The sequence below is a fragment of the Hypanus sabinus genome, chromosome 2 (assembly GCF_030144855.1).
Source record: "Hypanus sabinus isolate sHypSab1 chromosome 2, sHypSab1.hap1, whole genome shotgun sequence".
In the NCBI taxonomy this organism is placed as follows: domain Eukaryota; kingdom Metazoa; phylum Chordata; class Chondrichthyes; order Myliobatiformes; family Dasyatidae; genus Hypanus; species Hypanus sabinus.
Genome location: NC_082707.1, coordinates 180128884 through 180144954, shown reverse-complemented (window position 1 = coordinate 180144954; position 16071 = coordinate 180128884). Strand labels below are relative to the sequence as shown.

At 44.6% G+C, this 16071-nt stretch overlaps 1 protein-coding gene across 2 annotated transcripts in view; it reads left to right on the top strand.

The window, feature by feature from the left end:
• Window positions 1-16071, top strand: part of esr2a (estrogen receptor 2a) — a 372934-nt gene that overhangs the window by 322619 nt on the left and 34244 nt on the right. Inside the window, exon 8 of one of the 2 annotated variants that reach the window (XM_059960654.1) lies at window positions 11102-11353. The exons of the other annotated variant lie outside the window; for it this stretch is intronic. Coding sequence (XP_059816637.1) covers window positions 11102-11106 — 5 coding nt within the window. The 3' untranslated portion in view covers window positions 11107-11353. Of the gene's footprint in view, window positions 1-11101; window positions 11354-16071 lie in introns of those variants that run through there. 2 annotated transcript variants of the gene reach the window in all.

Genomic DNA, 16071 nt, shown 5'->3' with positions numbered 1-16071 from the left:
GAAATGGCAAATGGAGGTGAGGTGTGGCACTTTCAGGAATCAAACGTAAAGAGACAGTTCACTGTTAACAGCATCAGATAAGCAGCATTCACAAAAAGAAAGCATAAATTAAGCAAATTATACTTTTAGGGAACACAATTAGAACAAAAAAAAGTCTATTTAGTGCAAAGTGGTCATGGTGTTGCTATGATCGCCGATTCCTGCTCCTATGTCATGTGTTTTTATGGCTGGGTGAAGGGAAGCAGCTGATCTTGAACTCATGACATGGGGCTTCAGGCTTCTGTACCTCCTACAGATGGGAGCTGCAAGAAGATGGCATGGCCCATGTGGTGGGGACATTTGAGGATGGAGGTTGCCTTCCTGAGGCAGCACCTCCTGTAGATAGCACTGATGGTGAGGAGGGATGGGCCTGTGACATCCACTATTCTCTAGCATGCTGCCCAATACCGCATTTACACTGGCTGGTTCTGAGTGAGAATGACCTGAGCTTCAGCTGTAGTTCCGACACCCTGGTGCTGCCCTACCCAGACAGCATCGGCAAATAGAACCAGCCAGGTCTCAATCCTAAGGTCAGGTGTCCATTTCCCTCCTCAGATGCTGCTCATCCCCCAGAGTTCCTCCAGTGGCTCATATTCAGCCCATTCTGCAGGTCAGGCAGCATCTATGGAGTTGACATTTCGGGCTGAGACCCTTCATCGGAACAAGAAAGGAAGCCTGAATCCAGAGGTGGGGGGAGGAGGAGTACAAGCTGGCAGGTGATTGATGAAGTGAAGAGCAGAAAGGGAGCAATGAGGGAGGGTTTCACTGAACTCCTGCCAAAGGTTTTTAGGGTAGGCATCCCTCAAAGACACTTCGCAGCGGAGCAGCAAATCATGAACACAAGGGATTCTGCAGATGCTGGAAATTTATTCCTCTCCATTGACAGTCTCAGCCTGAAACGCCGACTGTTTATACCCCTCTATGCATGACGCCTGACCTGCTGAGTTCCTCCAGCATTTTGTGTGTGCTGCTCGGGATTTCCAGTAGCTGCAGAATCTCTTGTGTTGTCATTTCCAGCTGAGCTGATGCGGGGTGAGTGCATCGTGCACAGCCTCACACTCACTGTGTGGGAGAAGAGCTTGTAGTCATCCTTCGTCTTCCCCTCGGCGAGACAAATCCCTCTCCAACCTCCCTCTGCATCCACTCCCTTTCCTTAGCACAATGATCAGCCCTAATGGGCACTTTATATTCTGCCATTTCATTGCCTGGACGTTTATTCTCCCTTTCAATCTTCCATCCACTTTGTAGCTATAATTTGCAGTTCTTCAGTACTGAATGATTTTTTCATGATAACATTAAACATATCTCATACGCCTGAGCTAGTATGCTGATCTTTTTATTAAGTAATTTTTTTTCATAGTTAATTAAGGGTGATATATTCTTCATTTACAATCCTCCGTTAATACCCAATTTGACACACACAACTTCTTCCCCTCCACATTCAGATTTCTGAACAATCCATTAACACTCCTACTCTTTTACTTTTAGTTCTCTTTTTATATTACTTTATATTTTTATAATATTTTATATATTTCTTATAATATTATATATTACTTATTCTGAATTGTAATTTAGAGTATTTTATGTATTCCACCATACTGAAGCCATCTCTTCAGAGTGGAGGAGGATGAGAGGTGATTTGATTGAGGTGTACAAGATGAAATGGGACAGAGATGGAGAGGGCAACCAGAAACTTATTCCGAAGGCAGAAATGGCTAATACATGGGGACTTCATTTTAAGGTGATTGGAGGAAGGTATAGGAGGATGTCAGTGGTAAGTTCTTTACACAAAGAGTGGTGGGTGTATGAAACGGCCTGCCGGGGTGGTGGTAAAGACAGATGCATTAGGGACATTTAAGGGACTTAGATAGGCACATGGATGATAGAAGAATGGAGGGCTATGTGCGAGGGAAGGGCTGGATTGATCTTGGGGAGTATGTTAAAAGGAGAGCACGACATTCTGGGCCAAAGGGAACATTCTACGTTTTTAAACAACAAACTTCACAACATAAGTTTGTGGTAATAAACCTGATTCTGATTCTATACCTTGGAATGAGCTAACCTCCAGACCAAGGGAGAAAGGAAATTCCTGCCCTTACCCAAACAGTAATCCTCAGCAATCTGCTGGGATTCATTCAGGGCTCCAGACAGTTCTTCCGGGTGAGGCAACACTTCACCTGTGAATCTTTTGGGGTTGTCTACTGTATTTGGTGATCCGATGCAACCTCTTCTGCTTTGGGGAAACCCAACATAGATTGGGGGAATGCTTTGTCAAGCACCTTTGCTCCACCCTCAAAAGCCAGGATTTCCTAGTGGCCAACCATTTAAATTCCAGCCCCCATTCCCATTCCAACATGTCGGTCCATTCCATCACTCTCAGGTTGGAGGAGCAACACCTCATATTCTGTCTTGGTAGCCTCCAAACTGATGGCATGAATATCATTTTCTCTAACTGCCATTAATGTTTCTCCCTCCCCTTCCTTCTTCTTCCATCCCCCCTCTAGCTCCCTCTTACCTCTCCTCCTCACCTGCCTATGGCCTCCCCTTGGTGCCCCTCCTCCTTCCCTTTCACCCATGTTCCACTTTTCTCTTCTATCAGATTTCTGTTTCTCCAGCCCTTATACCTTTTCCACCTATCCTCATCTCCCCCCCCTCCCCCAAGCACCTGGCTTCACCTATCACCTCCCCCCCCACTTCCTTATTCTGGCTTCCTCCCCCTTCATTTCCAGTCCTGATGAAGGGCCTCAACTTGAAACATCAACTGTTTATTCCTTCCCACAGGTGCTGCCTGACCTACCGAGTTCCTCCAGCATTTTGTATGTGTGTTGCTGCTGGGATGGCTTCTGTTTATCATGGGTTCTGAGGTGATGAATGTAGTCACAGACAGGTAATGTCTGGTTAGGTGGTTTGGGAATGGTGCAGAAAGGGGAAAATTTGCTGCACAACGGAAACTGCCATTTCAAGGATTCAGTCTGTAGATCACTTGGAGTTGCTACACAAGTTGATAGAGTTGTTTAAAAGGCGTATGATGTGTTAGCATTCATTTGTTGGGCAATTGTGTTCAAGGGTTGCAAGGTAATGACCATGCTTGGAATGCACTGTGTTTAGATCTGGTTATCCCATTATAGGAAGGATGTAGAAGCTTTAGAAAGGGAGTAGAGGAGATTCACCAGGATTCTTCCTGGATTAGAGAGCATGTCTCATGAGGATAGGTTAAGTGAACTAGGCCTTTTATCTCTGGAGCAAAGGGAGATGAGAGGGGACTTGATCGAGGTGACCAAGATGATAAGAGGCATAGATCAAGTGGACTACCAGAGATTTTTCCCAGGGCAAAGGGGCTAATAGAAGGGAGCATAATTTTAAGCTGGTTGGAAGAAAGTATAAGAAGGATGTCAGGTAGGGTTTTTTTTAACACAAAGTAGAGGGTGTATGGAATACCTTACCAGGGGTGGTGATTGAGGCAGAATCACAAGGGACATTTAAGAGACTGTTAATTAGGTACATGGATGAACAAAAAATAGAGGGCTGTGTAGGAGGGAAGAGTTAGACTGATCTTGGAGTAGGTTAAAAGGTTGACACAATATCATGGGCAGAAGGAACAGCAGTACTATTCTGTGTTCTGTGTTCATCATTCCCCCATTGTACCAACATTCAGTTCATTCACTGCTCGATCTCCGTCTCCAGTTCTGCATTCTTTCCTGCCTCTGTCATGTTTTTTTTAGCTTGGTACCGATTTTGTAACTTTATCACTTTATAATTTCATCACTCCCCATTTTTTCCCGCTGCTAAAGTATTTCAAATTTGTAAATTTATTAGTGTTTTATCAGAGCCCAAGTTCGTTATTAATTTAGAAGTTTGTTATTAATTTATAAATAATCTCTGCCTACATCCATATTTATCAGCCCACGATTTCATTAATCTCATCTGGCAGAGAATTCAAATTTACTTATTAATTTATAAATTTACTGTGGCCCAGTTTTTTTATTATTTCATTCTTTACATCTCCAAGTTATTTAGTTTTATTTATTCAAATTCGTCGTGCATTTTTCTTTCTTTATTCGGGGATCTGGCTGTGTCTGTCAATAGCAATCTGATTCTAAGTACTGGGGAGGCAGTAACGAGTTGATCAAATTGGTGGGGATAGAGTCACATATGATCCAGAGTGTGGGAGGGCTGTGGATTCCTTCCTCCCACCCTCTCCTGCAGCATGCTGAAGAGCCAGACGGGATTTCCAATACTTCAAAGGTTTCATAATTAATCTCACTCAAACTGTCTTTATTTCAAGTTCCAGATTTATTTAAGAGGATAAGTTTATTTCAAGTTCCAGATTTATTTAAGAGGATAAGTTTATTTCAAGTTCCAGATTTATTTAAGAGGATAAGTTTATTTAAAATTCCAGATTTATTTAAGAGGATAAATTTATTTCAAATTCCAGATTTATTTAAGAGGATAAATTTATTTCAAATTCCAGATTTATTTAATAGGATAAATTTATTTAAAATTCCAGATTTATTTAAGAGGATAAATTTATTTCAAATTCCAGATTTATTTAATAGGATAATTTTATTAACGTGTGGGATGGGATTCAAACTTGTGTCTCTGGCTCCAGAGCTGATTCAGCAACAATAGTCACTGTCTCACTATAAATTGGTTTATTATTGTCACATGTACAAGTTACAGTGAAAACCTTTTGTTTCGCATACTGATCATTTCATTACATTAGTCCTTTTGAGGTGGTCGGCAGAAAACAATAACAGGTTGCAGAATTAAGTGTTAAAGTTACAGAGAAAGTGTGATCCAGGCAGAAGGTCATAATGAGTTAGAGTGAAGAGTCAACCTTGTCATTCTAATCAACTGTTCAATAGTTTTATAACGGGGGGAGGAGAAGAGAGAACGTTCGGGATTGATGGAGTCTGTGATTGTGTCAGCTGCTTTACCGAGCTATCGAGAAGTGCAGAGTCGGTGGATGGGAGGCTGGTTTCCATGACATGCTGAGCTGTATCCATAATTCTGCAGTTTCTTGCGGTCCTGGCCAGGGTCAAGTTGTGACGCATCTGGAATTGGATGGTGCGTCGATAAAAATTGATAAGGGTTGGAGGAGACATGACAAATTTGTTTAGCTTCTAAGGAAGTAGAGGCATTGATAAGCTTCCTTGGCTGTGACGTCTAATGTGTTTGGACCAGGACAAGCCACTCTGATGTTCACTCCTAGGGACATGAAGCTCTCAACCCCCTGAACTTCAGCACCGTTGATGTAGTCAGAAGCATGTGTAATCACCCCTCCCTGTATTGAGGTTAATGACCCAAATATGGAGCTGCTGTTGGTTAACAATAGTTCAACAATACATGGGAGGCAGCCCAGTCTGGGACATTGCCCGATCAGAATGCTCCCTGGAGAATGAGCACAGTAGATGGGCCACTATCTCTCAGTCCCAGATATCCCAGTTCAACCCTGACCTCCAGTACTGTCTGCGTGAAGTTTGTACGCTCTCCCTGTGTCCGTAAGGCCACTGCACTGTCCCTGTGTCCGTATGACCACTACACTCTCCATGTCCGTAAGGCCACTGCACTCTCCCTGTGTCCGTATGGCCACTGCACTCTCCGTGTGTCCGTAAGGCCACTGCACTCTCCCTGTGTCCGTAAGGCCACTGCACTCTCCCTGTGTCCGTATGGCCACTGCACTCTCCGTGTGTCCGTAAGGCCACTGCACTCTCCCTGTGTCCGTAAGGCCACTGCACTCTGCCTGTGTCCGTAAGGCCACTGCACTCTCCGTGTGTCCGTAAGGCCACTGCACTCTCCCTGTGTCCGTATGGCCACTGCACTCTCCGTGTGTCCGTAAGGCCACTGCACTCTGCCTGTGTCCGTAAGGCCACTGCACTCTCCCTGTGTCCGTATGGCCACTGCACTCTCCGTGTGTCCGTAAGGCCACTGCATTCTCCCTGTGTCTGTAAGGCCACTGCACTCTGCCTGTGTCCATAAGGCCACTGCACTCTGCCAGTGTCTGTAAGGCCACTGCACTCTCCGTGTCCGTATGGCCACTGCACTCTCCGTGTGTCCGTAAGGCCACTGCATTCTCCCTGTGTCTGTAAGGCCACTGCACTCTCCGTGTCCATATGGCCACTGCACTCTCCATGTGTCTGTAAGGCCACTGCACTCTGCCTGTGTCCATAAGGCCACTGCACTCTCCGTGTGTCCATAAGGCCACTGAACTCTCCGTGTCTGTATGGCCACTGCACTCTCCGTGTGTCCGTAAGGCCACTGCACTCTGCCTGTGTCTGCATGGCCTACTGGCACGGTAGCATAGTAGTTAGCATAGCACTTTACAGCGTCTGGTCCCCCACGAGAGACTCAACCAGAAAGTCATGAGGCATGGGATCAGTGGAACTTTGGCTGTTTGGATAAAATACTGGCTTACAGGAAGAAAGCTAAGGATATTAGTGGAAGGAAATTATTCTGCTTGGAGTTTGGTGACTAGTGGAGTGCCGCAGGGATCTGTCCTGGGACCCCTGATCTTTGTGATTTTTATAAATGACCTGGATGAAGAGGTGGAAGGATGGGTGAATAAGTTTGTTGATGACACAAAGATTGGAGGAGTTGTGGATGGAGCTGTAGGTGGTCGAAGGTTACAAGAGGACATAGACAGGATGCAGAGTTGGGCAGAAAAGTGGCAGATGAAGTTCAATCCAGATAAGTGTGAGGTGCTGCATTTTGGAAGGACAAACCAGAAGGCTGAGTTACTGTAATGGTTAATGGTCAGTTACTTAAGGGTGTGGATGAACAGAGGGGGTACAAATCCATACACCTCTCAAGGTTGCTGCACAGGTTGATAGGATAGTTAAGAAAGCCTATGGGATGCTAGGCTTCATTAACAGGGGGATTGAGCTCAAGAGTAGAGAGGTCATGTTGCAACTCTACAAATCTCTGGTGAGACCGCACTTAGAGTATTGTGTTCAGTTCTGGTCACCTCATTATAGGAAGGATGTGGAAGCTATGGAGAGGGTGCAGAGGAGATTTACCAGGATGTTGCCTGGATTGGAAAACAAATCTTATGAGGCAAGGTTAGCAGAGCTGGGACTTTTCTCTTTGGAGCGTAGAAGGATGAGAGGGGACTTGATAGAGGTCTACAAGATTATGAGAGGCGTAGATAGGGTAGATAGCTAGTAACTGTTTCCCAGGGCGCCAATAGCAAACACCAGAGGGCATATGTACAAAGTTAAGGGAGGGAAGTTTAGGGGAGACATCAGGGGTAAAATTTTTTACACAGGGGATTGTGGGTACCTGGAATGACTTGCCAGGGATGGTGATGGAGGCCAAAACATTAGGGGTATTTAAGAGCCTCTTGGACAGGCACATAGATGAAAGAAAAATAGAGGGTTATGGGGTAGTGTGGGTTTAGTACTTTTTTTAAAAGAATATATGGGTTGGCACAACATCGAGGGCCGAAGGGCCTGTACTGTGCTGTAGTATTCTAGTGTCTGCTTTATGGTGGTCGGGGTTGAAGGTGGCCGCAGTGGTGGGGAGGGTCGTGCTCGTAATGGAGCTGGCTGAGCCTATGCCCGTCTGCATCCTCTTGCGGTCCTGGGCATTGGAGCTTCCGTGCCAGGCAGTGGTGCAACCAGCCCGAGTCCTCTCCCTGCTGTGCATCTGTAGAAGTATGCATAACTTCAGCAGCTACAGTGAGAGAGTGACTGTTGTTACTGGATGAGTGCATCACACACCATTAAGACTGGAAGATACAGTAGACAGGCCATCAGTCTGTTCCACCATTTTGTCATGACTGATCCATTTTCCCTCTCAGCTCAATCTCCTGCCTTCTTCCCGTATCCCTTCATGCCCTGACTAATCAAGAATCTATCAACCTCTGCCTTAAATATGCCCAAATGACTTGGCCTCCACAGCTGCCTGCGGCAATGAATTCCACAGGTTCACCAATCTTCAGCCAAAGGAATTCCTCATCATCTCCATTCTAAACGGATGCCCCTCTGTTCTGGGGCTGTGGCTTTTGGTCTTGGACTCACCCACTTTCAGAAACATCCTCTCCATGTCCACTCTGTTCAGGCCTTTCAACATTCGATAGGTTTCAATTAGGTCACCCCTCATTCTTCTGAATTCCAGTGAGTACAGGCCCAGAGCCATCAAATGCTCTTCATATGACAAATGTTTCAATTCCAGAATCATTTTTGTGAACCTCCTTTGAACCCTCTCCAATGAAAGCACATCCTTTCTAAGATAAGGAGCCCCAGACGCCTCACTATACTCCAAGTGCAGTCTGACCAATGCTTTACAACATTATATCCTTGCTATTATATTCTTGTCCTCCCTAAAAGAATACTAACATGTATTTGCCTTCCTCACCACCAACTCAACATTCAAATTAACCTTCAGAGAATCGTGCCCAAGGTCTCCCAGGCTCCTTTGCGCCTCAGATTTTTGTAGTTTCTCTCTATTTAGAAACTAGTCTACCCCTTTGATTTCTTCTACCAAAGTGCATGACCACAGACGCCCTGCCACTGTATTCCATCTGCCACTCCGAACCTATTTAAGTCCTTCTGTAGCAACTCTATTTCCTCAAAACTACCTGCTCCTCCACCTATCTTTGTATTGTCCGCAAACTTCACCACAAAGCAATCAATTCCGTCATCTAAATCATTGACATATAATGCAAAAAGAACTGGTCCCAACACAGGCCCCTGTGGAACACCACAAGCCACCATCAACCAACCAGAAAAGGTTTTCTTTATTCCCACTAGTTGCCTCCTGTCAATCAGCTACTGATTTATCCATGCAAGAATCTTTCCTGTGATACCATGGGCTCTTAACTTGTTAAGCAGCTTCATGTATGCCACCTTGTCAAAGGCGTTCTGAAACTCCAAGCACACAATATCCACTGATATTGTGTTTCTGTTGCTTGTTTCTTCAAAGAATTTCAATAGATTTGTCAAGCAAGATTTTCCCTTGAGGAAACCCTGCTGACTAAGGCTTATTTTATCATGTGCCTCCAAGTTCCCTAAAACCACATCCTTAACAATTGACTCCAACATCTTCCCAACCACTGAGGTTACACTAACTGGCCTATAATTTCCTTTATTTTGCCCATGTCCCTTCTTGAAGTAACATTTGTAATTTTCCATTCCTGCAGAACTATGCCAGGCTCAATTGATTCTTGAAAGATTATTATCAATGCTGCCTCAGTCTCCTCAGCCACCTCTTTCAGAACCCCGGGGTCTTACCATCTGGTCCAGGAGACTCACCTACCTTAAGACCTTTCATTTTCCCTAGTGATGGCAACTTGACATACTCTTGAATTTCTGGCATACTGCTTGTCTCTTCCACAGTGAAGACTGATGCAAAATACTTATTCATTTGCCATTTCCTTATCCCCTATTACTACCTCTCTAGCATCATTTTCCAGTGGTCTAATATGTACTATCGCTTCTCTTTTACACTTTATGTATCCAAAGAAACTTTTGGTGTCCTCTTTAATACTATTGGCCAGTTGACTTTCGTATTCCATTTTTTCCTTAATGGCTTTTTTAGTTGCCTTTTGTTGGGTTTTTTTAAAAGCTTCCCAACTTCCCACTGATTTTTGCTCTATTTTATGTGTTCTGTTTGGCTTTTATGTTGGATTTCACTTCTCTTGTTAGTCACAATTGTGTCGTCTGTCCTTTCGAAACTTCTTCCCCTTTATGATTCTGTGCTTTCCGAATTGCTTCAAAAAATTCCAGCCATTGCTGCTCTACTGTCATCCTTGCCAGTGTGCTTTTCCAGTCAATTTTGGCCAGCTCCTCTCTCATGCCTCTGTAACTTCCTTTATTCCACTGTAATACTGATATTACAGGGACAGTTCAGGTCGAGTTCACGGCATTCTTAAGTGGGAGGGTGAGCTGCAAGAGGTCATGGTCCAATGACAGAGGCGGGAAGGGTAGCGAAGTTCTGCAGAGTGAATTCAGGGAATTGGATGATAATTTAAAGGGCAATGCCTCCAGGCTTATGATTTCAGGATAGCTACCCATGCCACCTGCTGGTGAGGCCTGAAATAGAAAGATCATACAGTTTAACAGTCTAGGGTGGGGGTCGGCAACCCGCGGCTCCGGAGCCACATGCGACTCTTTTACCTCTGTGCTGCGGCTCCCTGTTGCTTTGGGAAATAATTGGTCAGTATTTAATTAAAATGTATTTTATGTTAGTTTGTTAGTTTTTGAAATGTAATTCTAAATTTGAAGATTATGGTGATCTTGTACAATCTAAATAAGACGTTGTGGCGACACATTTCCTGGCACATTGGAACCGGCTCACAATTAGCCAGCCTTCAGGCTAAGGGAGATAGCCTACGGGGGTTTGTGAGTACGTGTCTTTTGCAGCATCTGCGCCCATGGGGGGCGGGTTGAGGGAGGCTTAAAAGCAAGGCTGTTTAGTTCGAATAAAGCTATCTTTGACTGCAGTTTACTGACTGCGTGTAGCGCACCGCTACAACGTGTTTTTATCGCTGGCTGTCCAGAGGGGAGGTGCTGAAACGCTTTGTCGTGTGTCTGGAAGAAGTGAAAACGTTCCTGGGCAGCAAAGGGCCCACCTTTCCTGAGCTGGAACAGCCAGAGTGGCTGGAAAAGCTAAACTTCATGGTAGACATGACAACGCACCTGAACACGCTGAACACAGCTCTTCAGGGGAAAGGACGTACAGCCCTACACATGTTGGAGGATGTTTTGGCATTTGAGCGCAAGTTGACAGTGCTTGCCAGAGATTTACAGAAAGGCACATTGTCTCACTTCCCCAATTTGAGAGAGTTCAAACAAGGTCACGACATGATAAATTCAGAGTATAAATTCTGCAATCATCGCAATGCAAACATCGTTTGGGAAATGCTTCTGTGAGTTCAGAGAGGAAAAAAACACATTATCCTTCCCGGTCACTCCCCTAAGCATCGATCCATCCCTACTGAATACGACTGCATTGGCAGGTGTGAGTCAACCTGACCAAGTATGATAAATATTTTAATTGCCTATTATTTTACGTATATTCATATTTTTTCATTGTTCAGTGAAATAGTCCTTTTATTTTTCAGGTTGACAGCTGGCTGACGTTATTTTTGGTTTGCTGCTGGCGGCAAATTTAAGTTCGGCGTTTTTCATAAATACAAGAAGGACTCAAATAGACATTGAGTATTTTACTTAAAAGTAACCTTCAACCCAACGTCTTTTTCGGAGTTCAAAATGTTTTTGTTGCATGCAGAAATGTAATTTCGTTTTCTCTGCAGGAGTTCATCAATTTCATAAATGCAACACATTACAGTTTGTTTATACATAGCATAAAGGCAAAAAAAAACGTATTCAGTGTTATTTGATTTTAAATGTCAAACGGGTTTTGCGGCTCCCAGTGTTTTCTTTTCTGTGGGAAACGGGTCTGTGTTTTCTTTTCTGTGGGAAACGGGTCTAAGTGGCTCTTTCAGTGGTAAAGGTTGCTGAGCCCTGGTCTAGGGAGATGGTGTAGGAGGGAGGGCTCCCTTCCAGGGAAGATGGGGCCTGTACAGGTGGAATGGGTTGCACCTGAACTGAAGGGGGACTAATATCCTGGTCAGAAGGCTTGCTAGGTCTGCACAGGATTGGGACATCTGGCAAAAAAGGACTTGGTAAATGGAAGGCTTTCAAGAGTGAAGTTTTGAGTGTACTGTACCAAATTTAGAGTCACAGAGAAGTACAGCTTTGAAACAGGCTATTAGGGCCATGCCAAAACCACTTAAGCTGCTTGCTTCTGATGACCTGCACCGGGACCATAGCCCTCCATGTACCTATCCAAACTTACTTACACACTGAAATTGAGCTCACGTGGACTACTTGTGTTGGCCGCTCATTCCACACTTCCATTCCACCCTCTGACTGGAGAGGTTTTCCCTCTTATTCTCCTTAAACTTCTCACTTTTCACCCTTAACCCATGACCTGTGATGTAGTCCCACCCAACCCCCGTGGAAAAAGCTTGTTTGCATTTACCTTATCTCATAATTTTGTATACCTCTCGTGTTTTATGTTCCCATCAGAATAACAGGCAAGGAAACGTTTAGGAAACCTTGGCCTCACAAGAGATATTGAGGTTCTTGGTTATGAAGAAGGAGGAGTTGCATAGGAGATAGGAACAAGTGAGGTTCTTGAGTATAAGAAATGCAAGAGAATACTTAAGAAAGAATTCAGGAGGGCTATAAGGAGGCATGGGGTTTCCCTAGCAGACAAGATGAAGCAGAATCCCAAGAGCTTCCACAGATATATTAAGAGCAAAAAGATATATATTAAGAACAAAATTGGTCCTCTTGAAGATCATATTGATTATCTACACAAGGACCTGAAAGAGATAGGGGATATCATAAATGGATTTTTTGCATCAGTGCTTACTCAAGAGACAATGTCTATTGAAGTGAGGCAAAGCATCAATGAGGTCATGGACCATTTACAGATTACAGAGGAGAAGGTGTTTTTTGTCTTGAGGCAGATTAGTGTAGGTAAATCCCCAGGGCCTGATGAATTGCTCCCTTGGATCTTGTGGGAGGCTGGTGCAGAAATTGCAGGGCCCTTGCAGAGATATTTGAAATATCCTTAGCAACGGGTGTAGTGCTGGAGGACTGGAGGGTAGCCAATGTTGTCCTGGTGTTCAAGAAAGGCTTTCAGAATAAGCCAGGAAATTATAGGTTGGTGAGCCTGGAGTCAGTAGTGGGAAAGTTCTTGGGCAGTATTCTAAGGTCTAAGTATTTCAGTTGAAATATTGAAGTTGATGAAGGCAAGCCACTGGATGTTGTCTACATGGACTTTAGCAGAGCCTTTCACAGGTGCCACATGGGAGGCTTGTCACGAAGGTTCAGTCACTTGGCCTTCAGGATAAGGTAGTAAATTGGACGAGACATTCACTTCTCGGGGAACCAGAGAGTGGTAATGGATGGTTGCCTCTCTGACTGGAGCCTTGTGACTAGTGGAGTGCTGCAGGGATCGGTGCTAGGTCCATTGTTGTCATCTATATTAATGATCAAGATAATAACATAGTGAATTGGATTGGCAAATTTGCGATAAACCCCAGGATTGGGTATAAAGCGGACAGCGAGGAAGACTGTCGAAGTTTGCTGTGGGGTTTGGTCCAGCTGCACAAATGGAATGAAAAAGTCAGATGGAACTTAATGTAGACAAGTATGAGGTGTTGCACTTTGAGAGGACAAACCCGGGTAGGATGTGCACGGTGAGTGGCAGGGCACTGAGGCGTGGGATAGAACAGAGGGATCGGGGAGCACAGATTCATGAATGCTTGACAGATGTACTTGTAAAGAGAGAGCTGTTGGCACATTGCTCACAATACCAAGTGTGGTTTGACCAATGGCTTATAGAGCCTCAGTATTACATCTTGTTTTTATATTCTGGCACCCCTCGGTATGACCCCGTTTTACACACTCACCTGACTGTGTCGCTTGTGGAGTCAGTGGGCTTGGCAACTTTGCCATTTGCTCTTGTCTGTTGTGATAGGTGACTGGTTGGTAGCCGGGAAGATGTAGGCATTATGTCCTGAAATAAGACGATAACTTTTAGGATCCATAACTCCTTGAAAGTGGCATCACAGATACATTGGCCTTCAAAAATCATAGTATTGAGTACAGGAGTTGGAATATCATTGAACTTGTATAATACATTGTTGAGGCTTAACTGACAGTATTTTGTGCGGTTCTGATCATCTACCTTACAGGAAAGATTATCAATAATGTTGAAAGAGTGCAGGTTTGAGGGGAGATTTGATGGACATATACAAAACTCTGCAAGATATAGATAGGGTAAATGCAAGCAGGCTTTTTCCACTGGGGTTGGGTGAGACGAGAGCTAGAGGACACAGGTTAATGGTGAAAGATGAAATATTTAAGGGGAATGTGAGGGGAATCTTCTTCACTTGGAGGGTAGTGAGAGTGTGGAACGAGTTGCAGGTGGAAGTGGTGGATGTGGGTTCGATATCAACATTTAAGAGAGATTTGGATCGGTACATGGATGGGAGGGTGCAGGTCAATGGCACTGGGCAAATTAATAATTTGGTGCAGACAAGATGGTTGAAGGTCCTGTTTCTGTGACTCTTACTTAGTTCCAGGGGCACGAGTTCAAGTGCCACCTTCAGCATCTGTGAGGTTTAAATCATCATAATAGATAAATTTGTAATTAAAGATAAAACTAATTATGGCACTACTGGACTATTGAAAAGCCTCTGGTTCACCAGCTACCCAACGAGGGGCAGGAAACTACCCTCCCCCCCCCCCCCCCCACCGTTCCTGACTGTTCGATAATCCAGACGCACCGGCGTGTTTGACTCCATTGCTGGTAGTGAAGCATTCAGCATTATGCTTTGTGGTGTCCTTCCCTGATTCCCTGATCAGCACAGACAGCGGAACGCAGATATTTGCCTTGTGCTTGGTTAATATTATCTGACTAAATATAACGAGCAGATCGTTATCAAATCATTCTGGTGTTCCGGTATTTACCATGGAGAGAGGATGTGGAGCAGGCATTGTATCAGATAAATGATCAGTGAAGTATGTTTAGAATGGACAAGGAGAATATATTAAGAAACTAATGAAGCACAGGGAAAGCCCAAATGGATTGGATCCATATACTGTAGGGAAATCTCAGGAATATGTAACAGAGCTGTATCGCTTGAATTTATTAATACTGGGCAGCACAGTAACATAACAGTTAGCACAACACTGCACAGTGCCACCAGTCGGAGTTCAATTCCCACCACTGTCTGTAAAGAACCTGTGCGTTCTTCCCGGGACCACGTGGGTTTCCATGGGGTACTCCAGTTTCTCCCATGTTCCGAAGATGTACGGGTTAGGGGTAATAGATTGCGGGCATGTTATGCATGGCGATTCGTGGAGTCTGCGCCCAGCACATTGTGTTGGTTATTGGTACAAGATGACAATTTCACTGTATGTTGCAATGTGAGGGTGAGGACCTCCGTCAGTCAGAGTGGACCATGGATGTTGCGTCCTAGCTGTCTAGATCCACAAGCCGAGGCAGTACAATATGGAGCGCAAGCTGTTGCCCATGTAGCAAGCTCCCCCCTCCACACATCTGATAAACCCAAGGGAACGGCAGAGACCGATACAATTTGGTACCGGAAGTGTCATAGGAGTTGTCAGTCAGTATTGAACTCAATGTAGGACTGCCTTAGGGACCCCAGCTCTGGAGTTTTTCCCTTGGGGTTTACTCCCGAAGCCTTCCCCATGAATGGGTATAGCCACAAGACAGTGGCTGTTTGGGATCAGAATTTTTCTTCTAGATGAGCTGCAAGCCCCATCTGCCCAAAGGAATTGGTTTTCTGGTGCCAGTAACCCACCTTTGCCCCTTTTCCTGTCAGTAGTGTTACGTACCAGCAACAATAGATCACAAATTGAGTCAGATCTTAATGTTAAAACCACCATATTTATTAATATCTACTCAAAATATAGAAAATTAAACGAAATAAGCAGAAGTTAACAGTGTTATGTGTGTGTGGCTCCCAAACTGTCAAGCTTGGGAACAGTTCTTATAAGTCAAGATGGCAAACTAGAAAGGTCCAGAAATCCACGGAATGAGTGAGGGGAGGGACTGGTAAATCCTCATCAAAATGTAGAGAGGAGGTGATCACGAATAATTCCACAGGTTCCCCGCTGGGAAAACGGAGTAACAGTCGCCGAAGATCTTCTCCGTCGAGTCGTCCCGAAATCCACATAGAAATATCACAAAGTGACAGTCACGGAATATACCCTAGCACAAGTGGTTACCACGTAACACACCCGAAACCATGTAAGGGTTAGCAAAAGTGGTCGCCACAGAATACTCCAACAAAATCCACGTATGGATCATACATAGTGACAGTCACACATCCAATGTGCACGGTGTGCCGTTAATCAACCCAACCCTTTGGGTGTGGGGAAGTATCAGACTTTACCCATTGTTGCAGCAAGTTACTACCAGCAGCTTGTGGTCCAAAGCTTCCACACACTCTCTCTCTCTCTCTCTCTCTCTTTCTTTCTCTGAAAA